The following is a 21,449-nucleotide window of genomic DNA, read 5'->3' on the forward strand; positions in this document are numbered from 1 at the left end:
GAGCTGTTCTCTGGAGGCCTGTGGTGATACATTGTGCTGTAGGCATATTCTCTGTAGTCTGGGTGCTGGGCTGTGTGTGTACTCTACACTGGCTTGGGCTGTGCTTTTTGTGCATTCTATATATTGGCTGTGCACTGGGGGATTGGGTGGTCCAAAGTGCCTCTGGGGGAGGAGCAGAACAGAGAGTTCCCTGTGGAGGTGCCCAGGAGGCTGTGGGTGTTCTGGTGGAGAAGAGAGATGAGGTCGGGCGGGTGGGGGGTGGCAAAGCCGGCCCGCACCTCCCCCCAGCACTGTCCCCAGCCATGTAAATTTGGGCTGCAGCCCCTGTCCCGTTTGACCAACCTCCCCAGCTTCCTCCCGTGAGCCTGAGGCCCAGCGCTGCAGCCTTTACGGGCCCTCCCCACCTCCGGGTGTGATGCCCCTCGTCAGAGGCCGAGGCCACCCCAGAGCCTGACCCTACCGGTCGGACCACCGGATCTGTTCCTCTGTGAGCCCCCCCAACCAGTGACTCGCACAGGCACTGCCCTGCGGTTGGGGGTTCAGGCCCTAGCCAGGAGGCAGGGGGATGAGCACCTGACTTGGGCCACCCCTGCTGCAGTGGGGGTGTGTGTGTGTGTCCGTCTACCCCTCCCACAGTGCCCCCCTCCCGGGGGGCATCCCTGCCGACCCGGTACAGGTATGGCTGCAGGTGGTCGAGGAGTCGTTGCTCCTGTGTGTAAAACTTTATTCCGAGTCATATAAAGATTCCAAAAATAGAAAGTGTCGGCACTAGCGGCGCTTGGACCCTGAATGCACAGATTACCGGGGTGGGGTGGGGCAGGGCGATGGCCCAGGCCCAGGCAGCCCCGTCCCTGGAGAGAATCTGGAGGTTGCTGACATCACCAACCCCGTTTCTATTCCATTTGTAGGGTGGAGTGGGTTTAGCGGGGCCCCCGCCCCCCACCCCTATAAGGGGGACACAGACCCATGTCCGGCTCAGCTGCAGGGGCGGGTGCCCCTCCCAAGGCCACCGGGTCCCTGGGCACAGTCCCTCCCATCAGCTCAGGCCCCCGAGATGAATGAGGCAGCCCCGGAGGGGTCTCACCCAGGCCTTCCTCTTCCTCCCCCGCAGCCGCTGACTTGTCATCCCGGTGATGGAGCCATGAGGAGCCGAAAGGAGACTCCGGGTCCGGGAGAAGCGGTACAGGGGCGGAGAATGGTAAAGAGGAAGAAGCCAGAGGTGGGGGGGAAAGTCGGAGAGGAAGCATGTGGCTGGGTTTGTGCCTGGGGCTGCCACACGGCATGGATCCCGTGCCCGCGGGCAGCAGGAGCCAGTGAGAGACAGGGTAAGGTGTCTGGCTGCCCCCACCCTGCCACACAGCATGGACCCTGTGCCTGCGGGCAGCAGGAGCCGGTGAGAATGCCCGGTTGGCTCCATCCTGCCACTTGGTCTGGGCCTGCCACACAGTACGGACCTTGTGCCCGTGGGTAGCAGGAGCCGGTGAGAGACTGGGGAGGTTTCCCGGCTGCCCCCGCCGCCCGCCACACAACATTGACCCTATGTCCATGGGCAGCAGGAGCTGTAAAGAGGCCACGGAGGGTACCCAGCCGCCGCCGCCGCCGCCCCGCCCCCCGGGAACGACGAGCCTGGGATTGTCGCTCGGTGCCTATGGGCCAAGGGTCCTGCTGCTGCTGCTACAAGGACCAGAAGGTCTGGCAGGAGGCTGGAGACTGAACATCTTGACCCCGCTCCTGGGGGGACTGGGGAGAGGGGAGGTGGGGATCACCCTGTGCCCCAAGGCCGCCCGGGTGAACCGAAGGGGCAAAGGGGCCGGCGAGGCAGACGGGCAGGCACTGGTGGGTGTGACGCAGGCTTGGCTACGGGCCACGCAGCTGGCCCAGACCGCGGTACACGTCATCGGCAGCGCTCAGCTCCTCAAACACCGGGATCAGGTTCAGCAGCTCCGTGTCGCTCATGTCGTCGAACCAGGACTGCACGGGCACCTGGGCCAGAGGTGAGAGGAACTTCACTGCCCTAGGATCCAGGGCCAGGTGCGGCAGGGGGATCGGGGGAGAGAAGGGGGAAGGCTTACATCTATCCTGACCCCACGGGTAAAGCAGGGGCGGGGGGGGGAGGGGGCAGCGGTAGCTGGGGGCCAAAAGGCAGAAAGGCTTCGGACTAAGGCCTCTGTGGGTACCCGGTGGGGCCCCCGCATCCAAGGGCAGGCTCTGTGTCCCCCACCCGGCCCCCACCCCCGGGGCGATGTCGTACCGCGTTGGCCGGGTGGAAGGTGTAGGAGGCCGGAGAGTTGTCGAGAATGAGGGTTTTGTGCAGGTCCCGCCCCAGGCGGCTGAGGTCCTTGACATAGCAGCCCTGGTGGAACACGCAGGCCTCGCGGAACAGCCGAGAGCGGAACACGCCGCAGCGGTCCAGCAGGTCCGTCACCGGGTCCGCGTACTGAGACGGGCAGACAGATGCAGATGGAGGACCCGGCGCTGCCCCCGTGAACCCCCCTGACCTCTCCCGGGCCCCCAGCTCCGCCTTGGCCAGACTGGCACTGAAGAGCGCACGCTACCGATCAGCTCCACCCCCAGGCCCCGGCCCCTTCCCCTGCCCTCACCAGGCTGCTGGTGAAGAGCGCACCCTAACAGCTCCACCCCCAGCCTCCTCCTCGTCCCAGGCCCCGGCCCCACCTTGGCCAGGCTGGCGGTGCAGGGCGCACTCTAGCAGCTCGTCCCTGGCCCCCCTGGCTTCCAGCCCCCCCGCCCCCACCTTGGCCAGACTGGCAGTGAAGAGCACACACTCAAACAGTTCCCCCATTCGTCTCAGGAACTCGTCCACGTGAGGCCGCTTGAGCACATACACCTGAGGGGAGAGGCAGAGGGGTCTGGCTGGGGGCGGGGGGGCCTGGCAGGGGCACGGGGGCAGCGGCCCGGATGGACGGCGGGGTGGAGTCCAGGGCAGACAGACCGGGCCAGAAGCTGCTTTCGGCCCCGCTCGCCGAGCCGGGGTGACGGGCATCCCGGCTCAGGGAAGAGCCCCCGCCCACCCTGTGCCCCCAAACTTGCACGGAGGCCCTTCCCCAGGGGCCGGGCGTCGGGGTGTGGGCGGCCACCTCCCGAGACAAGTAACCGAGGACAGGCCGTGGTGCCGACAGCCTATCCTGGATTACTTGAACCGGGTGGGAGCCACGAGATTACCCGGACCCCGGGCTGGAAGCGCCCTACCCATCTCCGCTCTCAGTTCCCCCTCCTCCACCGCCGTGCCCACCTCGGCCCTGGCACCCGGTTCAGCAGATAGCAGTACCTAGCCCGGTGTGCTGACACCGCTCCACCACCACCACTGCTACGCTCCGAGCAGGGCTCTGGCTGGACCGGCCCCTCCTCCACCGCCCGCTGGCCATGGGGAGGGGACCTCACAGTGCCCGCCTGCTGGGCCGGGTCGCCGGGCCCCGGCCGCGCCAGAGCCGGTGTGGGCTGCCGTGCCCGGGCCGTGCCGGAGCTGGTGCGGGCTGCCTTGCCAGAGCCATCCCGGAGCCGGTGCGGGCCCCATCCCGCTCACCTGGTGAGTGGTGCCCTCAATCTCAACGGGGACGATGAAGTCAGCATTGTTGACCGGCTGTAAGACAGGGGCCTGGGCTGGCACCAGCCTGGCAGGACAGAGCCCATGGGGGCTCTCACCCCACCCCACCCCCGGCCCAAGGAGAAGCTGGAGTCCCCGCTGTTGGGGAGCTGCCGGCCCCCTCCCCGACTCACAGCCCAGTCCCCACCTTGGGAGTCTGTGGGAGAGGTGAGGTAGCCCTAGCCAGCCCCTGACCGGCCCCCCCCGGCCCGCCCCCAGCTGACGCACCTTGAAGGAGCTGTGCACGAGCGTCTCGTCCAGATCGATGACCACGCAGATCCTGCCCTGATCCTGTCGGGCCACCTCCGGCAGCAGGTTAGACCCTGGCACCTGAAATGAGAAGGCAACCCTGTGGTCGCCAGCCCTGGCCCCCGCCCCATCCCTCCCATCTCAGCCCAACCCCCGCCCATCGTGACCCACCCCCAGCTGTGGGAGCAGAGCCCGGGACTCCCCCAAGAGCCCCCCAGTCTCTGTACCTGGTAAAACTGGTACTGAAGGCATTGGAGCAAGTCAGACTGGTGGGCGGGGGGAGGGAGGAGAAAGGGGGTGGGGGAGAAAAGGGAGGGCAGGAGAAGAGAAGTCAGCATGGCTGCTTGCAAAGCTGGCCCAAGACCCGACCCCCTCCTCTCCACGGTCGCCCGGGTGGCTGGCTGAGGAGTCGGGGTTCAAGTCTGGAGAAGCCCGCGCGGTGGCAAAATCTCTCTGCAGGTGGCCAGGGTTGAGCCTGTGGGTGTGGCTGAAGCTGGGGCCAAGGGGAAGCCAGGCCCGAAGCAAATTCTTCCGGGGGGCCCCCATCCCACAGGGAAAAAAGTGGGAACAGAGAGGCCCCAGTTGAGGGCTCTGGGCCGCCCGGCAGGTAAGGGCCGAATTCGAATCCAAAGCCTCAGGGTCCCAGCTCTGGCCTGTTAGGAGGAGGCCACTGCTGCCTCCTCGTGGGCAGGAGCCGCATTACATGCAGGGAAGAGCAGTCCCGAAAACCGGACCGGAGTCCCCAAGCCGAGCGGAGCGGAGCGGAGCGGAGTGGAGCAGCCCACGGGGTGAGCGGCAGCGACGGTAAGAGTATTGGTTAGGCGCTTACTGTGTGCACGGCACTGTACTGAACGCTGGGAAAGAATACAGCGCGGGGGCGGGGATCTGACACGGTCCCCGAGGGGCTCCGTAATCTAAAATGGGGTGCGAGGCGCTGACCCAGGCTGTGGGCAGGGGGTCCGTCGGGAGGGATGGAAGGCGGACCTCGGCCTCCCCCAGCAGATCTATGGGGCTTCTGGTCACGGGGGACTGGTGGGGCGGGTGGACTCCCGGTCAGCTCATCCCAGTCCTTCCCACCACCCCGCCGCGTCCACTACCTTGGCGATGATGCTGGCCTCCTCCTTGCAGGCGGTGAACTGGCCGCCACTGCTGGGGCCCCCAGGCCGCCTGCCATGCTGGGCCCGGAAGCAGCACAGAAGGTTCTGGAAGATGCTCCGACCACGGGGCTTGTGTGCAGAGGGTGCGGGCACCAGGCCTGGACAGGAAGAGGGACAGGCATCACACCGGGTTGGGACGAGACGCAAGCGCCAGGGGCTGGGCCACCCGGCTACTCTGACTGGGCTGCCCGGGAGTTCAACTGAGGCCTGGGCACCCTAGCTGCCCAAGGGCACAGCTGGGCCCTGGTGGGGGTTGGGGGGAAAGGGGGTTGGCCTGGGCCCAGCTCTGGACAACTGCTGGGGTGGCCTTGGAGAGGTCAGAGGTCAGATGCCTAGAGCAGACATCCGTTCCAAATCCTTGGCCTTGGGCTGTTCCTGGATTTGCCATGGCGCAGGGCAGTCTGGCAAGAAGGTGAGTGTGGCTGGGTGCTGACCCCTTTCCCCAGGGGCTGCTCAGGATGGAGGACAGAGCGCTGGGGGCTGGTCGCGAGGAAGGGGAAAGGGTCCAGTTGAGGTCGGCTCTAGCCTTGCGCTCTCTTCTCCTCTGCCAATCATTCTTCTGAACCTCCCTTCACTCTGCACTGGCCTGCTGGGATGGGAGACCTCACAGTGCTGTGACAGGAGGCCAGTTGATGACCAACTCCCACTAGACCTCGGCCCTGTCCCTGCACCATCTGTGACGGGATGGAGACAAGGTGCTTTAGAGACCAGGCGCAGGCTGCTCTCCTGGACACCAATCTCCGGGACCCTCATAATCAGGGACAGAATGTCCAACACCCCTGACTCTCCCCAGCGACCCAGCACGGACCATCCAGCTCCGACTCTCCCTAGTGACCCAGCACAGATCATCCCACACCCTTGCCTCTCCCCAGTGACCCAGCATGGACCATCCCACACCCCCGACCCTCCCCCAGCGACCCAGCAGAGACCATCCCACAACCTCGACTCTCCTCGAGTGAGCCACCACGGCCGGTCCAACACTCCCGACTCTTCTCCCGGTGACCCAGCGTGGACCTCCCACGACCTCTGACTCTCCCCATTGACCCAGCATGGACCACCCCACGCCTCTGACTCTCCTCACTGACCCACCATGGACCATCTCACATCCCTAACTTTCCCCCAGAGACACAGCTCAGACCATCTCACATCCCTAACTTTCCCCCAGAGACACAGCTCAGACCGTCTAACACCCCTGATTCCCTTCTCCCCATCCCCGACTCTCCCCCAGTGACCCAGCACGGAACGCCCCACACCCATAACTCTCCCAGCGGGGAACTCTCCAGACCCTCTAGACTGACCCTGAGTCGCCAGATGAATATTGTCCCTCATTCTGTGGTCTGATCTGGTTTCTGGGGGTTGGTCAAGAGGGACCTGGGGTGCAGCCAACCACAGTTCTATAGAGAAGCAGCGTGGCTCAGTGGAAAGAGCGAGGGCTTTGGAGTCAGAGGTCATGGGTTCAAATCCCAACAGCCAATTGTCAGCTGTGTGACTTTGGGCAAGTCACTTCACTTCTCTGTGCCTGTTACCTCATCTGTAAAATGGGGATGAAGACTGTGAGCCCCCCGTGGGACAACCTGATCACCTTGTAACCTCCCCAGTGCTTAGAACAGTGCTTTGCACATAGTAAGCGCTTAATAAATGACATTATTATTATTATTATTATTATTATTATTATAATCAAGCTCCGGTTCTCGCCCACATCCCTCATCCTGACTCTGAGCAACTCCCACCCAGGGGGGCAAGAGAGGAGAGCTGCGCACCCGATGCCTTTCCACCCAGATGCCTCCAGCGCGTTTGTCAGCAGAGGGTAAGAGGGAGAGTGGATCCCCAAGCCGCTATCGGTGGGTCAGTTGGTGTCGGGGGAGCCGGGGCCTTGGGTCCCCTCCATACGGGAAGCTGAGGAGTACATTGCGGGAGGAAGTGTTGCCCGTGCCTGCCAGGCGATGGGAGAAACTGGCAAGAGTCGAGGGAGGCCGGGAAAGTTGCGGGCGGGCCGCTGACCCCTCTCGATGACCACAGCCCCCTCTGCCATTTGCAGAGTTTATTCTTGACCCTTGGCTACTCTTCCTGCCCATGCAGACCTCGGCTCTGCCCGCGCAGACCCTGGCCCTGCCCCGCAGAGTGGCCCATCAAGCTGCCGGTGCGGGAGGAAAGCTAGGGAGCATTTCCGAAGACTCCGCACAGCCTTCTCTGTCCCACCCGGTCAGTGCCAGCTTCTCCTGAGCAACTCTCAGTATCCACCGTCCCCACAGACAGCCAGGACAGTCGAAGCTGGAACTTGATCAGCTCCTTGCTGGACTGATCTTTGGCTGGGAAGTGGGGAGTAACCGGGGGGAGTCTCGGGGCTCTCCTTTACAGGTCCAAGGCCCCAGGACCCTCCGGCCGCCCCGCGGACCAGTCCCGGGGGGCCACCTGATCCCTGACGGCTCGGCTCCCCGCTGCCCGGGGCATCGGACGCCGGCGTGGTTTCTCAAAAGAGGGGCCGGATTCCGGGTACTCCGTTTCAGTTTCCTTCGGATGGCTCCTCAGCCCGCACCTCCCGGCGGCCCCCGCCCAACTCTTGGAGGGGACGAAGCCAAGATCCAGGCAGGCCCTGCCCCCGGCTGGGGCACCGAATACGATTGATTGATTGATTGATCCCCCACGCCCTGAACCCTGCGCGAGGGGGTACGGGGATTCCCCAAGGGTTCCGCGGTAGTTCGATGTGGGAACAAATTGTCCTCAAGTGGCCAGTAAGGCCCGCCCCGGAGGCCATGGACTGGCGGGTGGGAGGATGGGCCCCGTCCCGATGGGGAGGGGAGAGGGTGCCATTCCCGGGAACGGGGCCCCGGGACCCGCTGTGATCCGGGAGTAGGGGGAGAGACAGAGAGGCAGCCTGAGGGTTAGGGTTAGGGTCACCCCTCCCCGGCCCCCTCCCCTTCGGGGGCTCTGCAGTGGCGGGCCTCTCCCGGACCGGACGGCTCCGGCCCCATCGAGGACTGGCCTTCCTCTCTCCCCCGTCCCCCATCTTACCTCCTTCCCTTCCCCACAGCACCTGTATATATGTATATATTTGTACATAATTATTACTCTATTTATTTTACTTGTCCATGTCTATTCTATTTATTTTATTTTGCTAGTATGTTTGGTTTTGTTCCCCGTCTCCCCCTTCTAGACTGCGAGCCCGCTGTTGGGTAGGGACCGTCTCTATGTGTTGCCGACTTGGACTTCCCAAGCGCTTAGTCCAGTGCTCGGCACACAGTAAGCGCTCAATAAATACGATCGATTGATTCCCGCCCCACCAGTGGCGGCCTCGAAGAGAGCCGGGGAAGGGCTGGCGGGCGCCCCCGCTGACGGGAGACCCGGCGGGGCCCAGGGGACCGGGGGGCCGGGGCCCGCAGAGCAGAGGATGGGTAGGGGCTGGAGAGGGGGGCGGCACAAGCCGAGACCCGGGCGACCGGGGGTCCCTCCCGCCCCCCGCCTCGCCTTTCTCGTGCCGCTCCCCCGCCCAGGAGGGGGTGTGTCCCGGGAGCGGCCCGCTCCGCCCGAAGGAGTCCTCGGCCTCGGTTTCCCCGCTGGGTCCCGAGCTGCCGGCGGACAGCGAACGGCCAGGCCCAGGCCCCGGACCCTTCTCCCTCCTCCCCCCCCCTCCCTCCCCGCCCTCCTCCTCCTCCTCCTCCTCCTCCTCCGGGCGGGGCAGGTCCCGGTTCCCGCCGCCTCGGGGCCCGCTCGGGGCGGGAGGGAGGGGTGTGTGTGTGTGTGTGTGCTGATGGGGGCGGGAGGGGGGAGGCCGGTGTCAGTCGGCGGGAGTTCCGCGGCCTCCCCGAGGCCTCCCGGGGGTCGGGTGGCGAAGTTCCTCCGGCTTCGCGTTGGGCCCCCGGGGGAAGGATCGGGGGCCCCGCCCCCGGCCCCGGCCTGGCGAGGTGTCAGCCCCCGCCGCCGCCAACGCCGCCGGCTTCGCCGCATACCCCGCCCCCCCCCCCCCCCCGGCGGCCCCGGCGGCCCCGGCGGGCCGCGGTTGGGGACACCCGGTGGGGGCGGGAAGGCGGCCCCGCAGCATCGGGCCGGGTCGGGTCGCGTCGGGGCCTGAGCGGCGGCGGAAGCGACGGCAAAGTTTGGGGGGAGTTGCCGCGCTTACCTTGCTTGCTGAGCCCCGGGGCGTCCCCCCTCGGCGCCTGGGTGATGATGGAGCCCCGTTCCATCTAACAGCTCCGGCGGCGGCGGCCGCTCACATGCCCCCCGGGGGCCCCCTCCCCGGACGGGGAAGGGGAGCGGCCTGACGGGCGGCGGGGAGGGCGGAGGGCGGAGGGCGGACGGCCGGACGGCCGGACGGCGGGAGGGTGGGTGGCCGGCTGGCTGGGTGGGCGGGCGGCCGCCGGCGGCCCGATCAGATCCACCCCTCCCAGGCCCCGATCCCCCGGAGGCAGCTCCGGGCTCCTCAGTTTGGGTCCAACATGGAGAATCCGGAGCGAAAACAAGAGGAGGAAATGGGACACGGGGCGGTTTCCAGGCCCCCCGCTCCCCACTCCAGATAAACAACCCGCGGCCGCTGCCCCCGCCCACCCGGCTCCCCCCACCTGCCGCCCGCCGACACCGACGCGGCCCGGCCCGGCCCGGCCCGGCCCGGGGGCTCCGAGGCGGAGGCGGCGGCGGCGGCGGCGGCGGCGGCGGCCCCCTCCTTCCTTCCTTCCCTCCCTCCCTCCGGGGACCCGGGGAACCCCTCCCCACCCCCACCCCCCGCTCCGTGCGCGCGCGCGGCGCGGGTGTCGATCCCGCCGGCCCTTCCTTATTTTGTAACAGAGAGAGCCACTCTAAAGGGGGAGGGGGGGAGGAGGGAGGGGGTGGGGTGGCGGACGGGGAGCCTTGAAACGGCTCCCGCTTCGCCATTGGCCCATCCCGGGGAAAGGGGGCGTGGCCCTCCTTTACTCTGCGCCGCGAACGCCCCACAACATTCCAGGCGCCGTGGCCCCGCCCCCCCCCGCCCCCTCGGCCTCCGCCTCTCGCCCCGCTCCGTTTAAACGGGTTTGCCGCGGGACCGCTTCCTCCTGCAAGGAGGACGAGGGGACGGCTGGGACTCCCCTCTCCCCCTCCTCCCCTCCTCCCCTCCTCCCCTCCTCCCCTCTCCCCCTCCTCCCCTCCTCCCCTTCCTCCCCTTCCTCCCTCCTCCCTCCCCCTCCCTCCCCCTCTCCCCTCCCCCTCTCCCCTCCTCCTCTCCCTCTCCCCTCTCCCCCCTCTCCCCTCCGTCCCCTCTCTCATCATCATCATCATCATCAATCGTATTTATTGAGCGCTTACTGTGTGCAGAGCACTGTACTAAGCACTTGGGAAGTACAAGTTGGCAACATCTAGAGACAGTCCGTCTCCCCTCTGTCCTCTCCCCTCCCCTCTCCCCCCTCTCCCCCCTCCTGTGCCGGGAGACAGTGGGACTAGGGCTGAGAAGCAGAGGGGACCAGGGCCGAGAGGCGGGGGGGGGGGGGGGGGGCGTGACCAGGTCCGAGAGGCAGAGGCCGGCCTGGGCTGGGAATTTGAGGGGGACCAGGTTCGGTAGACACAGGGATCAGGGCCGGGGGGTAGAGGGGACCCATGGGCGGGACCGAGAGAGACCCAGGGGCCTAGAGGTAGAGGGAGTCCAGGGCCGGGAGACAGAGGGGGACCAGGGCCAGGAGGCAGAGGTGCCTCGTTCTCACCTGTCCCGCCGTCGACCCCCGGCCCACGTCGTCCCCCTGGCCTGGAATGCCCCCAATCCCTCCGCACATCCACCAAGCTAGCTCTCTTCCTCCCTTCAAAGCCCTACTGAGAGCCCACCTCCTCCAGGAGGCCTTCCCAGACTGAGCCCCCTCCTTCCTCTCCCCCTCCTCCCCCTCCCCATCCCCCAGCTTACCTCCTTCCCCTCCCCACAGCACCTGTGTAAATGTAAATATGTTTGTACGTATTTATTACTCTATTTCTTTTTATTTTATTTGTACATATTTATTCTATTTATTTTATTTTGTTAATATGTTTGGTTTTGTTCTCTGTCTCCCCCTTCTAGACTGTGAGCCCACTGTTGAGTAGGGACCGTCTCTATATGTTGCCAACATGTACTTCCCAAGCGCTTAGTCCAGTGCTCTGCACACAGTAAGCGCTCAATAAATACGATTGAATGAATGAATGAATCTTCCCCCCTGGAATTTTAGAGGGTGGGAGGCAGAGGAGGAGCCCGCCAGAGGGACTGAAAGGAGTAGCAAGAGAGATTGGAGGACAACTAGGAGAAGACAGTGTGAGTGAAGCCAAGTTAGAGAATGTTTCCAGGAGAAGGGGTTGGTCTACAGAGTCATAGGCAGCCGTGAGGTCGAGGAGGATTAGGCTGGAATAGAGGCCGTTGGTTGGAACAAAACGAAGGTCATCGGTGACCTTAGGGTGGGCCGTTTCTGTAGTCAGGGGCTGAGGGAAGGTTTGGGGATCAGATGGCCATGGCCATGTGGGGAAGGTCAGACCTCGCTTGGGGGAGACCCTCCGGAGGTGGGGGGGCGCGGGCTCCAGCCAGAGGGTCTTGGGGGACTCGGACAGATGATGCCTCTGGAGGGAAGGGGATGTAGCTCAGTGGTAGAGCACCTGCTTTGCATGTATGAGGCCCCGGGTTTGATCCCCGGCATCTCTAATTATTCTCCCCCCCCATCTTACCTCCTTCCTTTCCCCACAGCACCTGTATATATGTTTGTACATATTTATTACTCTGTTTATTTATTTATTTTACTTGTACATATCTATTCTATTTTATTTTGTTAGTATGTTTGGTTTTGTTCTCTGTCTCCCCCTTTTAGACTGTGAGCCCACTGGTGGGCAGGGACTGTCTCTATATGTTGCCAATTTGTACTTCCCAAGCGCTTAGTACAGTGCTCTGCACACAGTAAGCACTCAATAAATACGATTGATGATGATGCCTCCCTGAGGTACCCGTGGATGGTGTGAGGTGGAGGACGCCTGCCCGCCCTCTCCTCTCTCTTTGTCTGCGGGTTTCTTCTCCCCTGCTCCCGCTAAGGTCAGGGTTCACCGAGGGCAGGGACATCTCGTCTCCGCCATGCAGCCCACAGCTCGGCACGGTGCTCGGTACCTCGTGTGCCCGGGGCCATCCCCTCCACCCCAGCCATCCCTGTCGCCACTCCGGCCCCCCGCCTCAACCACTGCAGCTGCGCTCGGCCCTTCGCTCCCATCCCTGCCAGGCCGCGGGCACTGATCTGACACGTGGGTCTCCTGTCTCTGGGGTTTCCCCTCCCCTCGGGGGTCGCCCCGTGCTCTTGGTGCTGACCTTCTCACTGTGCCTTGTTCTTGCCTGACCCGCTGTCGGCCCCTGGCCCTCGTCCTACTTCTGGCCTGGAACGCCCTCCCTCCTCACCTCCGCCCAACTAGCACACTTCCCCCCTTCAAAGCAGCGTGGCTCAGTGGAAAAAAGCATGGGCTTTGGAGTCAGAGGTGATGGGTTCAAATCCCGGCTCCATCACTTGTCAGCTGTGCGACTTTGGGCAAGTCACTTCACTTCTCTGGGCCTCAGTTCCCTCATCTGTAAAATGGGGATGAAGACTGTGAGCTCCACGTGGGACAACCTGATCACCTTGTAAATTCTCCAGCGCTTAGAACAGTGCTCTGCACATAGTAAGCGCTTAATAAATGCCATAAAAAAAAGCCCTACAGAAAGCTCACCTCCTCCAGGAGGCCTTCTCAGGCTAAGCCCCCCTTTCCCTCTGCTTCTCCTCCCCTCCCCATAACCCTGACTCCCTCCCTCAGCTCCAACCCCTTCCCCACCCCACAGCACTTGTGCGTATATGTCCATATTTATTATTCTATTTATTTTGTTAATGATATGTAGAGGTCTATAATTCTATTTATTTATATTGATGCTATTGATGCCTGTTTACTTGTTTGGATGTCTGTCTCCCCCCTTCTAGACTGTGAGCCCATTGCTGGGTAGGGATTGTCCCTATTTAACAAGAATAATAGTAACGATGGAATTTGTTAAGCGTTTATTATGTGTCAAGCACTGTTCTAAGTGCTGGGGGAGATACAAGGTAATCAGGTTGTCCCACGTGGGGCTCACAGTCTTAATCCCCATTTTACAGGTGAGGTAACTGAGGCACAGAGAAGTAACTTGCCCAAGGTCACACAGCTGCTGGGTGGCGGAGCCAGGGTTAGAACCCACGACCTCTGACTCCCAAACCCGTGCTCTTGCCACTAAGCCACGCTGAATTGTTCTTTTCAAGCGCTTAGTATAGTGCTCTGCATGCAGTGAGCGCTCAATAAATGCGATTGAATGAATGAATGATGGAAACTCCCTCGCTCTTCTGCTCTCCTGGTCCCTCCCAGGACTCTCTCCTCCTGCTGCTCACCAATTTCATTCATTCAGAAAAGCATCGTGGCTTAGTGGAAAGAGCACTGGCTTGGGAATCAGAGGTCATGGGTTCTAATCCCGGCTGCACCACCGCTATGTCTGCTATGTGAATTTGGGCAAGTCACTTCACTTCTCTGTGCCTCAGGTCCTTCATCTGTAAAATGGGGATTAAGACTGTGAGCCCCACATGGGACAACCTGATTACCTTGTATCCACCCCAGTGCTTAGAACACTGCTTGGCACAGAGTAGTCAGTTAATAAATAACTTAATTATTATTAGTAGTTATTATTCAAGCAGCGTGGCTCAGTGGGAAGAGAACGGGCTTTGGAGTCAGCGGTCATGGGTTCAAGCCCCGGCTCCACCAATTGTCAGCTGTGTGACTTTGGGCAAGTCACATCACTTCTCTGTGCCTCAGTTACCTCATCTGTAAAATGGGGATTAAAACTGTGAACCCCCCATGGGACAACCTGATCACCTTGTAACCTCCCCAGTGCTTAGAACAGTGCTTTGCACATAGTAAGCGCTTAATAAATGCCATTATTATTATTATTATTATTATTCATTCATTTGATCATATTTATTGAACACTTACTGGGTCCATGGCACTGTACTAAGTGCTTGGGAGAGTACAATACAAGAACAGACACATTTCCTGCCCAAAACAAGCTCGAACTTGAACTCTTCCTTTTCATTATCCCTTGCCAGCTCCCTTCAAATCTGACAGACCCCCCCAGCTCTCCCCATCTTCAAAGCCCACCTCTTCCAGGAAGCCTTCCCAACTAGGGTCCACCTTCCCAGGGCGCAAACATCTACTTTCTGCCCTTAATCCTGATGCATCTTCTTGACTTGGATGGCTCTGTCCAGTCTCTCAACAGCCCAGATCTTTTTGAATGGCTTGTGTCTGTCAGTTCCCCCTACCTGACTAAGCCTCTGATGGGCCGGGACCCTCTTAGCTCTGCTCTTGACTGCCCTCCTCCCACGCGTTGTAAATAGGGTTTTCTACCTAGGTGGTTTGTAAATTACTTGAGGGCTGTGGCTGTCTGTCATGCCTGTGCCCAACTCTCCCAAGTAAACACTGAGTGACTGAATGGCGCTGTCTTTAATAGTAATAATAAATAATAATAATAATAATAATAATAATGGAATTTCATCATCATCAGCAGCAATCGTATTTATTGAGCGCTTACTGTGTGCAGAGCACTGTACTAAGCGCTGGGGAAGTACAAGTTGGCAACATATAACATTTGTTAAGTGCTATGTGCCAAGCTCTGTTCTAAGCATCCTAGCTCACTTCTATTACTCTTCACTTATTATTCCAATTATTTTCTTAATGATGTGCATAGATCTATAATTTTATTTGTTTATATCGATGCTACTGCTGCCTGCTTACTTGTACCTGTTTTGTTTTGTTGTCTGTCTCCCCCCTTCTAGACTGTGAGCCCATTGTGGGGTAGGGATCGTGTCTATTTGTTGCTGAATTGTACTTTCCAAGCGCTTAGTACAGTGTTGTGCACACAATAAGCGCTCAATAAACACAACTGAATGAACTTCTGTCTCTGATTCTCCTTGAGGGAAATGCTCCTTTTTCAGTCTTCTAGCATATGTTTTGTGCTTCCTTGGCCCTAGGAGGGAGAGAGAAAGCCCAGTCCTAATCTCCTGGCCCTGCTTGTTCTAGAGCCTAGTGGAGGTGGTTTGTATCGAGGGGGCGGGGCAGGGGTGGCGTTTAGTCTGGGTCCTTTGGTGTGGTTTAGTTCTTTCAGTCCATCCGCCCAACCCTTGATGGAGCCGGGATTCAGCCGGCCTGGAGCTCTGCAGGTCTTTCTGGTACCAGGCCATTTCCTAACGTCTTTCCTGACTCTTCTGTAGATGCAACAAGCTGGTAGGGTTCGACTGGGACTCCCGGAACGACTGAGGAGAGACCCACCGACCGCTCCCTGGGGCCCTTTCCCGGCCACCTCTCGCTCTGCGGGTGTTGGACCCAGACTGTTGGGCCACTGTTTTCAGGTGGTTGTTGCTGTAGGAAAGAACTCGCAGACAAACAATTCGAATTGTCTTCAGCAGATGTTCTCTTCTGGGGCATTACAGCTGGCAGCACCTGGGCAGCAGAGGTAGGAGGGGCAGGGGAGGTTTCCAGCTTGGCATTTCTCCCAGGCCTGTTCCCATCAGATCTGGTATGCAGCTCTCAGACCCAGACAGCAACTCCCCAGCTCACGTTCCTCAATCGATACCTTCTTTCATGGTCAGTCTCCCCAGGTTAGACCGTAAATGCTTTAAAGGCAGGAGTTTGCATGGGTCATATCTACTAACTCATTCATTCATTCATTCATTCAATCGTATTTATTGAGTGCTTACTGTGTGCAGAGCACTGTACTAAGCGCTTGGGAAGTACAAGTTGGCAACATCTTTGTACTCTCCCTGGGGATGGTAGACCAGGATAATAACAACAATAATAATAATAATGTTAGTGTTTGTTGAGTACTCACTACGTGTGAAGTACTGAACTCATTCCCCGGGTAGATTCACGATCATCTGTTTGAATAACATCATCATCCCAGGTGGGGCTCACAATGTAAGGGGGAGGGAGAACAGGTGTGTGCTCAATACGTGGTTCTGGTGGATTTATTTCTCTCCTCTTCTTAGCTGCTAGGTCAGATTGTTTGGTAATAAACAGTAAGCCCAGAACCAAAGAATCACACCCCTCAAACCTTAAATTAAAAGGTTTGAAATTCTTGCCACGCTTCTCTCATTCCCTCCTTCCCTCCCTCCCTCTGAGAGCAGGTGCCAAGAACTACCTGTTGCTGCCGACCCCATCAGTAGCTCCCCAGGATTTGGGTTTCTGGGTCTGCTTCTTTGTTTTCTGTCTATAGGAGTGCGATTTGTGGGGTTTGAGATGGTGATTCGGGAGTTGTCCTCCTCCCCCTTCATCCCGCCCCTGTTCCCACTGTCTTCTAAAGCAGTCCTGGGCTGAATCCCTGCTCCACAAACAGACTCTCAAACTCCCTGACAGAGCTGTAAATCTAGTCTTCGGTGATCATCCAAGGAGCTTCACAAAACCCAATTTTTTCTTGGGTTTACGACCTCTTAAATGTTCACAGATTATGAGTTACTACCTTCTCATTCCCTCCTCACAACTATCACGTCAGTGCTTTGTCATTCGCTACAACACTTCTGCACACATCCATGCACGTGCTGTGCTGTCTAAGCATCCTATTTCCTTCCTTATTCACCTTTCTGTCTTCTAACAACACTTAGAATGAAACAACTATGGAATTTGGACTTGTCTGTTGTGCCCCATGGAGGGGATAAATTCCGTGTTCGCTCAGTCCCTTTCTCTTGTCAGTCTGGCACTGCGCGATCCTCCGGTATTACTGCCAAGTACAGCTTTTACGAATACCATCCCAATCATTGTGGTATGAAGTGCTTATTAATAATAATAATAATAATAATAATAATGACGATGATGGTATTTGTTAAGCACTTACTATGTGCCAAGCACTGTTCTAAGCGCTGGGGTAGATACAAGATTATCAGGTTGTCCCACATGGGGCTCACAGTCTTCATCCCCATTTTACAGATGAGATAACTGAGGCACCGAGAAGTTAAGTGACTTGCCCAAAGTCACACAGCTGACAGTGGCAGAGCCAGGATTAGAACCCATGACCTCTGACTTCCAAGCCCGTGCTCTTTCCACTAAGCCACATTGCTTCTCTTATAATAATGGTATTTGTTACGTGCTTACTACGTGCCAAGCACTGCTCTAATAGCTGGGGTGGATGCAAGGTCGTCAGGTTGTCCCAGGTGGGACTCACGGTCTTAAGCCAGTCAGTCCGTCAGTTGTATTTACTGAGCTACCATGCGCAGAGTACTATACTAAACGCTTGGGAGAGTTCAATCAATCAATCAATCATATTGAGCGGTTACTGTGTGCAGAGCACTGTACTAAGCGCTTGGGAAGTACAAGTTGGCAACATATAAAGACAGTCCCTACCCAACAGTGGGCTCACAGTCTAAAAGGGGGAGACAGAGAACAAAACCAAACATACTAACAAAATAAAATAAATAGAATAGATATGTACAAGTAAAATAAATAGAGTAATAAATATGTACAAACGTATGCATATATGCAGGTGCTGTGGGGAAGGGAAGGAGGTAAGATGGGGGGATGGAGAGGGGGAGAGGAAGGAAGGGGCTCAGTGTGGGAAGGCCTCCTGGAGGAGGTGAGCTCTCAGTAGGGCCTTGAAAGGAGGAAGAGAGCGAGCTTGGCGGATGGGCAGAGGGAGGGAGGGCATTCCAGGCCCGGGGGAGGACGTGGGCCGGGGGTGGACGGTGGGACAGGCGAGAACGAGGCCTAACGGTGAGGAGATTAGCGGCGGAGGAGCGGAGGGTGCGGGCCGGGCTGGAGAAGGAGAGAAGGGAGGTGAGGTAGGAGGGGGATGAAACAATGAAACAATATCCAAAAGCTCGGATAGCTTCAGTGCCGATGGGACCCAAACCCGTGGGGTCTGTCTGCGGGGGCGGCGAGCTCTCATTCTGGGATTTCTCTGGCTCCCTGGCAGCCCGCCAGGGAGGGACATTATGGGCGGGTGGAGGGCGGCGGCGGCGGCGGCCGCCTACTGGGAGCCCTCCTTTCCCCGCAGCGGCCCTCTAGCTCAGTTTCCCAACCCCTGCCGCCTGGCCCTGGGGCCGGGCAGGGACGCTCAGCACGACGGGCTGTGGACGGAAAAGAGGCGTTTAATAGGCGTCCGAGCCCCTCACCAGCCTGTTGGAAGGGAGACGCAGCCTGGCGTAGTGGCTAGAGCACAGGCCTGGGAGACAGAATAATAGTAATGGTGTTATTTGTTAAGCGCTTACTATGTGCAAAGCACTGTTCTAAGCACTGGGGGATACAAGGTGATCAGGTTGTCCTACTTGGGGCTCACAGTCTTAATCCCCATTTCACAGATGAGGTAACTGAGGCACAGAGAAGTTAAGTGGCTTGCCCAAGGTCACACAGCTGACAAGTGGCGGAGCTGGGATTTGAACCCACGACCTCTGACTCCCAAGCCCGCACTCTTTCCACTGAGCCACGCTGCTTCCCAAGGACTTGGGTTCTAATTCCTGCTCCGCCAAATTTGTTTTGTGGTCTCTCTCCCCTTTCTAGCCTGTGAGCCCGTTGTTGGGTATGGACCATCTCTATCATCTGTTGCCAAATTGTACTTTCCAAGCGCTTAGTACAGTGCTCTGCGCACAATATGCCCTCAGTAAATACGATTGAATGAATTACTGTGGGCGACCTTCTCTGTGCCTCAGTTACCTCTTCTATAAAATGGGGATTGAGATGGTGAGCCCCACGTGGGACAGGGACTGCGCCCAACCCAATTTGCTTATATCCACCCCAGCGATTAGTACAGTGCCTCACACATAGTAAGCACTTTAACAGATACCATTATTATTTATTATTATTATTAGTGTCTCTGCCCTTCCCTCTGAGCAGATCCCTCACGGCCCGGTCGTCTACCTGGGAGCTGACCCGGCCTCTCTTGGGTTGATGGCCGCAGTCGGAGCTGGGGTTCCCGGCCCCTGTACCCGTCGGGGGTCGGGATGAAGGCTGGGTACCGGGCACCGGGTACCGGGCTGCAGGAGATAGTGGAGGGGGAAGGGGCCTCTAGTACAGGGCGCTGTGGCGTGCACAGAGCGTCCTGGATCCCACGGACCCCACCAACCCCACAGCCCCGTCCGGCCGGCGGCCCCTGTAGGATTGATTCCCTCAGCGGGGGCCAGGGGCTGCCCTTCTCTTTGTCTTCGTTTGTTTGTTCGTTCATTCATTCATTCATTCATTCATTCATTCATTCATTCATTCATTCATTCATATTTATTGAGCGCTTACTGTGTGCAGAGCTCACAGCGGCATGGCTGCGTGGGAAGAGCCCGGGCTTGGGAGTCGGAGGTCAGGGGCTCTAATCCCAGCTCCGCCAATTGTCAGCTGTGTGACTTTAGGCAAGTCACTTCACTGGGCCTCAGTTCCCTCATCTGTAAAACGGGGATTAAGGTTGTCCCCGTGGGACAACCTGATCACCTTGTAACCTCCCCAGCGCTTAGAACAGTGCTTTACACCTAGTAAGTGCTTAATAAATACCATCATCAGAGCACTGTACTAGGCAATTGGAAAGTACAGTTCAATAACAAATAGAATCCCTGCCCACCACGGGCTTACTGCTCACAGTCTCGGGGCGGGCTGTGTGTGTCAGGCATCAAAACAAGTAAACAGGCATCAATAGCATCAATATAAATAGAATTATAGATACATATACGTCATTAATATGAATAAATAGAATTATAGACATGTACCTATATACACGAGTGCTGTGAGAGGGGGAGGAGGGTGGAGCAAAGGGTGCGAGTCGGGGCGAGGGGGGGCAGGGGCAAAGGGGGGCTCCTCGGAAGGCTGACCGGCTCCGAGCGGCTGGGGGTGGCTGTCCAGGAGGTGCTGACCATGGCCAGAGAGAAAGTGTGCGGCTACTCTACTCTCTGCCCCACGCAGGTCCGCCGCCTCGCTCCATAAATACGATTGAGTGAGTGAATGAATGAACATCCCGTTCACCCACGCCTCACACATACATATAGACGCACAGTTTTCCTTCTTTTTCCACTGCTCTTCCCCTCGCTCCCCTTTTCAACCCCACTGGGTGCTCAGCGCTTTGCATCCAGAGGAGGCCCTGACGCTGGTCTTCCGTGCTCCTTGTCTTTTTGCCCTTTGCCACGTGAAGTTCTGCGTTCATTTTGCGAACAAAGCAGCGTGGCTCAGTGGAAAGAGCATGGGCTTTGGAGTCAGAGGTCATGGGTTCGAATACCGACTCCACCACAAGTCTGCTGTGTGACCTTGGTGCAGTCACTTAACTTCTCTGAGCCTCAGTTGCCTCATCTGTAAAAAATGGGGATTAAGACTGTGCGCCCCACGTGGGACAGCTTGATCACATTGTGTCCCCCCCTCCAGCGCTTAGAACAGTGCTTTGCACATAGTAAGCGCTTAACAAATGCCATCATTATTATTAGAGAAGCAGCGTGGCTCAGTGGAAAGAGCACGGGCTTTGGAGTCAGAGGTTATGGGTTCGAATTCCGACTCCACCAGATGTCTGCTATGTGGCCTTGGGCAAGTCACTTAACTTCTCTGAGCCTAAATTACCTCATCTGTAAAATGGGGATTAAGACTGTGAGCCTCACGTGGGACAACCTGATCACCTTGTAACCTCCCCAGCGCTTAGAACAGTGCTTTGCACATAGTAAGCGCTTAACAAATGCCATCATTATTATTATTTCCAGCTGGAGCCACTTTGCTCCGGGAGGCTGCGCCTCCTATCGCCCCCTGGTGGTAGTACACGTCATTCTGGGAGGTGGCGCTCATCGATCGCCCTCTGGTGGCCTCGGACGTTGGTTTGGGGGGCTGCGCCCCACGTGGGACAACTTGATCACATTGTGTCCCCCCCCCAGCGCTTAGAACAGTGCTTTGCACATAGTAAGCGCCTAACAAATGCCATCATTATTATTATTTCCAGCTGGAGCCACTTTGCTCTGGGACGCTGCGCCTTCTATCGCCCCCTGGTGGTACTACACGTCATTCTGGGAGGTGGCGCTCATCGATCGCCCTCTGGTGGCGTCGGGCGTTGGTTTGGGAGGCTGCGCCCCACGTGGGACAACTTGATCACATTGTGTCCCCCCCCAGCGCTTAGAACAGTGCTTTGCACATAGTAAGCGCTTAACAAATGCCATCATTATTATTATTTCCAGCTGGAGCCACTTTGCTCCGGGAGGCTGCGCCTCTATCGCCCCCTGGTGGTGCTACACGTCATTCTGGGAGGTGGCGCTCATCGATCTGTATATATGTATCTATGCTTGTACATATTTACTACTCTGCGTATTTATTTTACTTGTACATATTTATTCTATTTATCTTATTTTGTTAGTATGTTTGGTTTTGTTCTCTGTCTCCCCCATTTAGACTGTGAGCCCACTGTTGGATAGGGACTGTCTCTATATGTTGCCAACTTGTGCTTCCCAAGCGCTTAGTACAGTGCTCTGCACACAGTAAGCGCTCAATAAATACGATTGATGATGATCGCC

At 58.4% G+C, this 21,449-nt stretch overlaps 1 protein-coding gene and 1 non-coding gene across 4 annotated transcripts; one reads left to right on the top strand and one right to left on the bottom strand.

Moving 5' to 3' along the window:
- Positions 1-707: 707 nt before the first annotated feature.
- CTDSP2 (CTD small phosphatase 2) lies at positions 708-9,272 on the bottom strand. Of its 3 annotated transcripts, XM_038753145.1 has the most exons (8): positions 9,125-9,272; positions 4,948-5,105; positions 4,078-4,116; positions 3,830-3,931; positions 3,542-3,598; positions 2,753-2,845; positions 2,252-2,437; positions 708-1,983 (listed from the first exon to the last, which is right to left on the bottom strand). In XM_038753145.1, exons 1-8 carry the CDS (start codon positions 9,186-9,188, stop codon positions 1,858-1,860), a joined length of 825 nt encoding a protein of 274 aa, XP_038609073.1. In that variant the 5' UTR covers positions 9,189-9,272; the 3' UTR covers positions 708-1,857. The 3 variants fall into 3 exon arrangements, with proteins under 3 accessions (XP_038609073.1, XP_038609074.1, XP_038609075.1); XM_038753146.1 differs by lacking the exon at positions 4,078-4,116; XM_038753147.1 differs by lacking the exon at positions 3,542-3,598.
- A 2,282-nt stretch (positions 9,273-11,554) lies between these two features.
- Positions 11,555-11,626, top strand: TRNAA-UGC. The gene has a single exon. It is a non-coding gene; the product is annotated as a tRNA-Ala (tRNA).
- Positions 11,627-21,449: the final 9,823 nt, after the last annotated feature.

The sequence above is a fragment of the Tachyglossus aculeatus genome, chromosome 10 (assembly GCF_015852505.1).
Source record: "Tachyglossus aculeatus isolate mTacAcu1 chromosome 10, mTacAcu1.pri, whole genome shotgun sequence".
NCBI classification, from domain to species: Eukaryota; Metazoa; Chordata; class Mammalia; order Monotremata; family Tachyglossidae; genus Tachyglossus; species Tachyglossus aculeatus.

Coding starts and splice junctions, on each gene's coding strand:
- CTDSP2 (XM_038753145.1), bottom strand. CDS start 9,188: ATGGAACGGGGCTCCATCATCACCCAGGCGCCGAGGGGGGACGCCCCG. Junction 5,106..9,124: donor CCCGGGGCTCAGCAAGCAAG/GTAAGCGCGGCA, acceptor CTTCCTGTCCAG/GCCTGGTGCCCGCACCCTCT. Junction 2,438..2,752: donor TCACTGCCAGTCTGGCCAAG/GTGGGGGCGGGG, acceptor TGCCCGTCTCAG/TACGCGGACCCGGTGACGGA.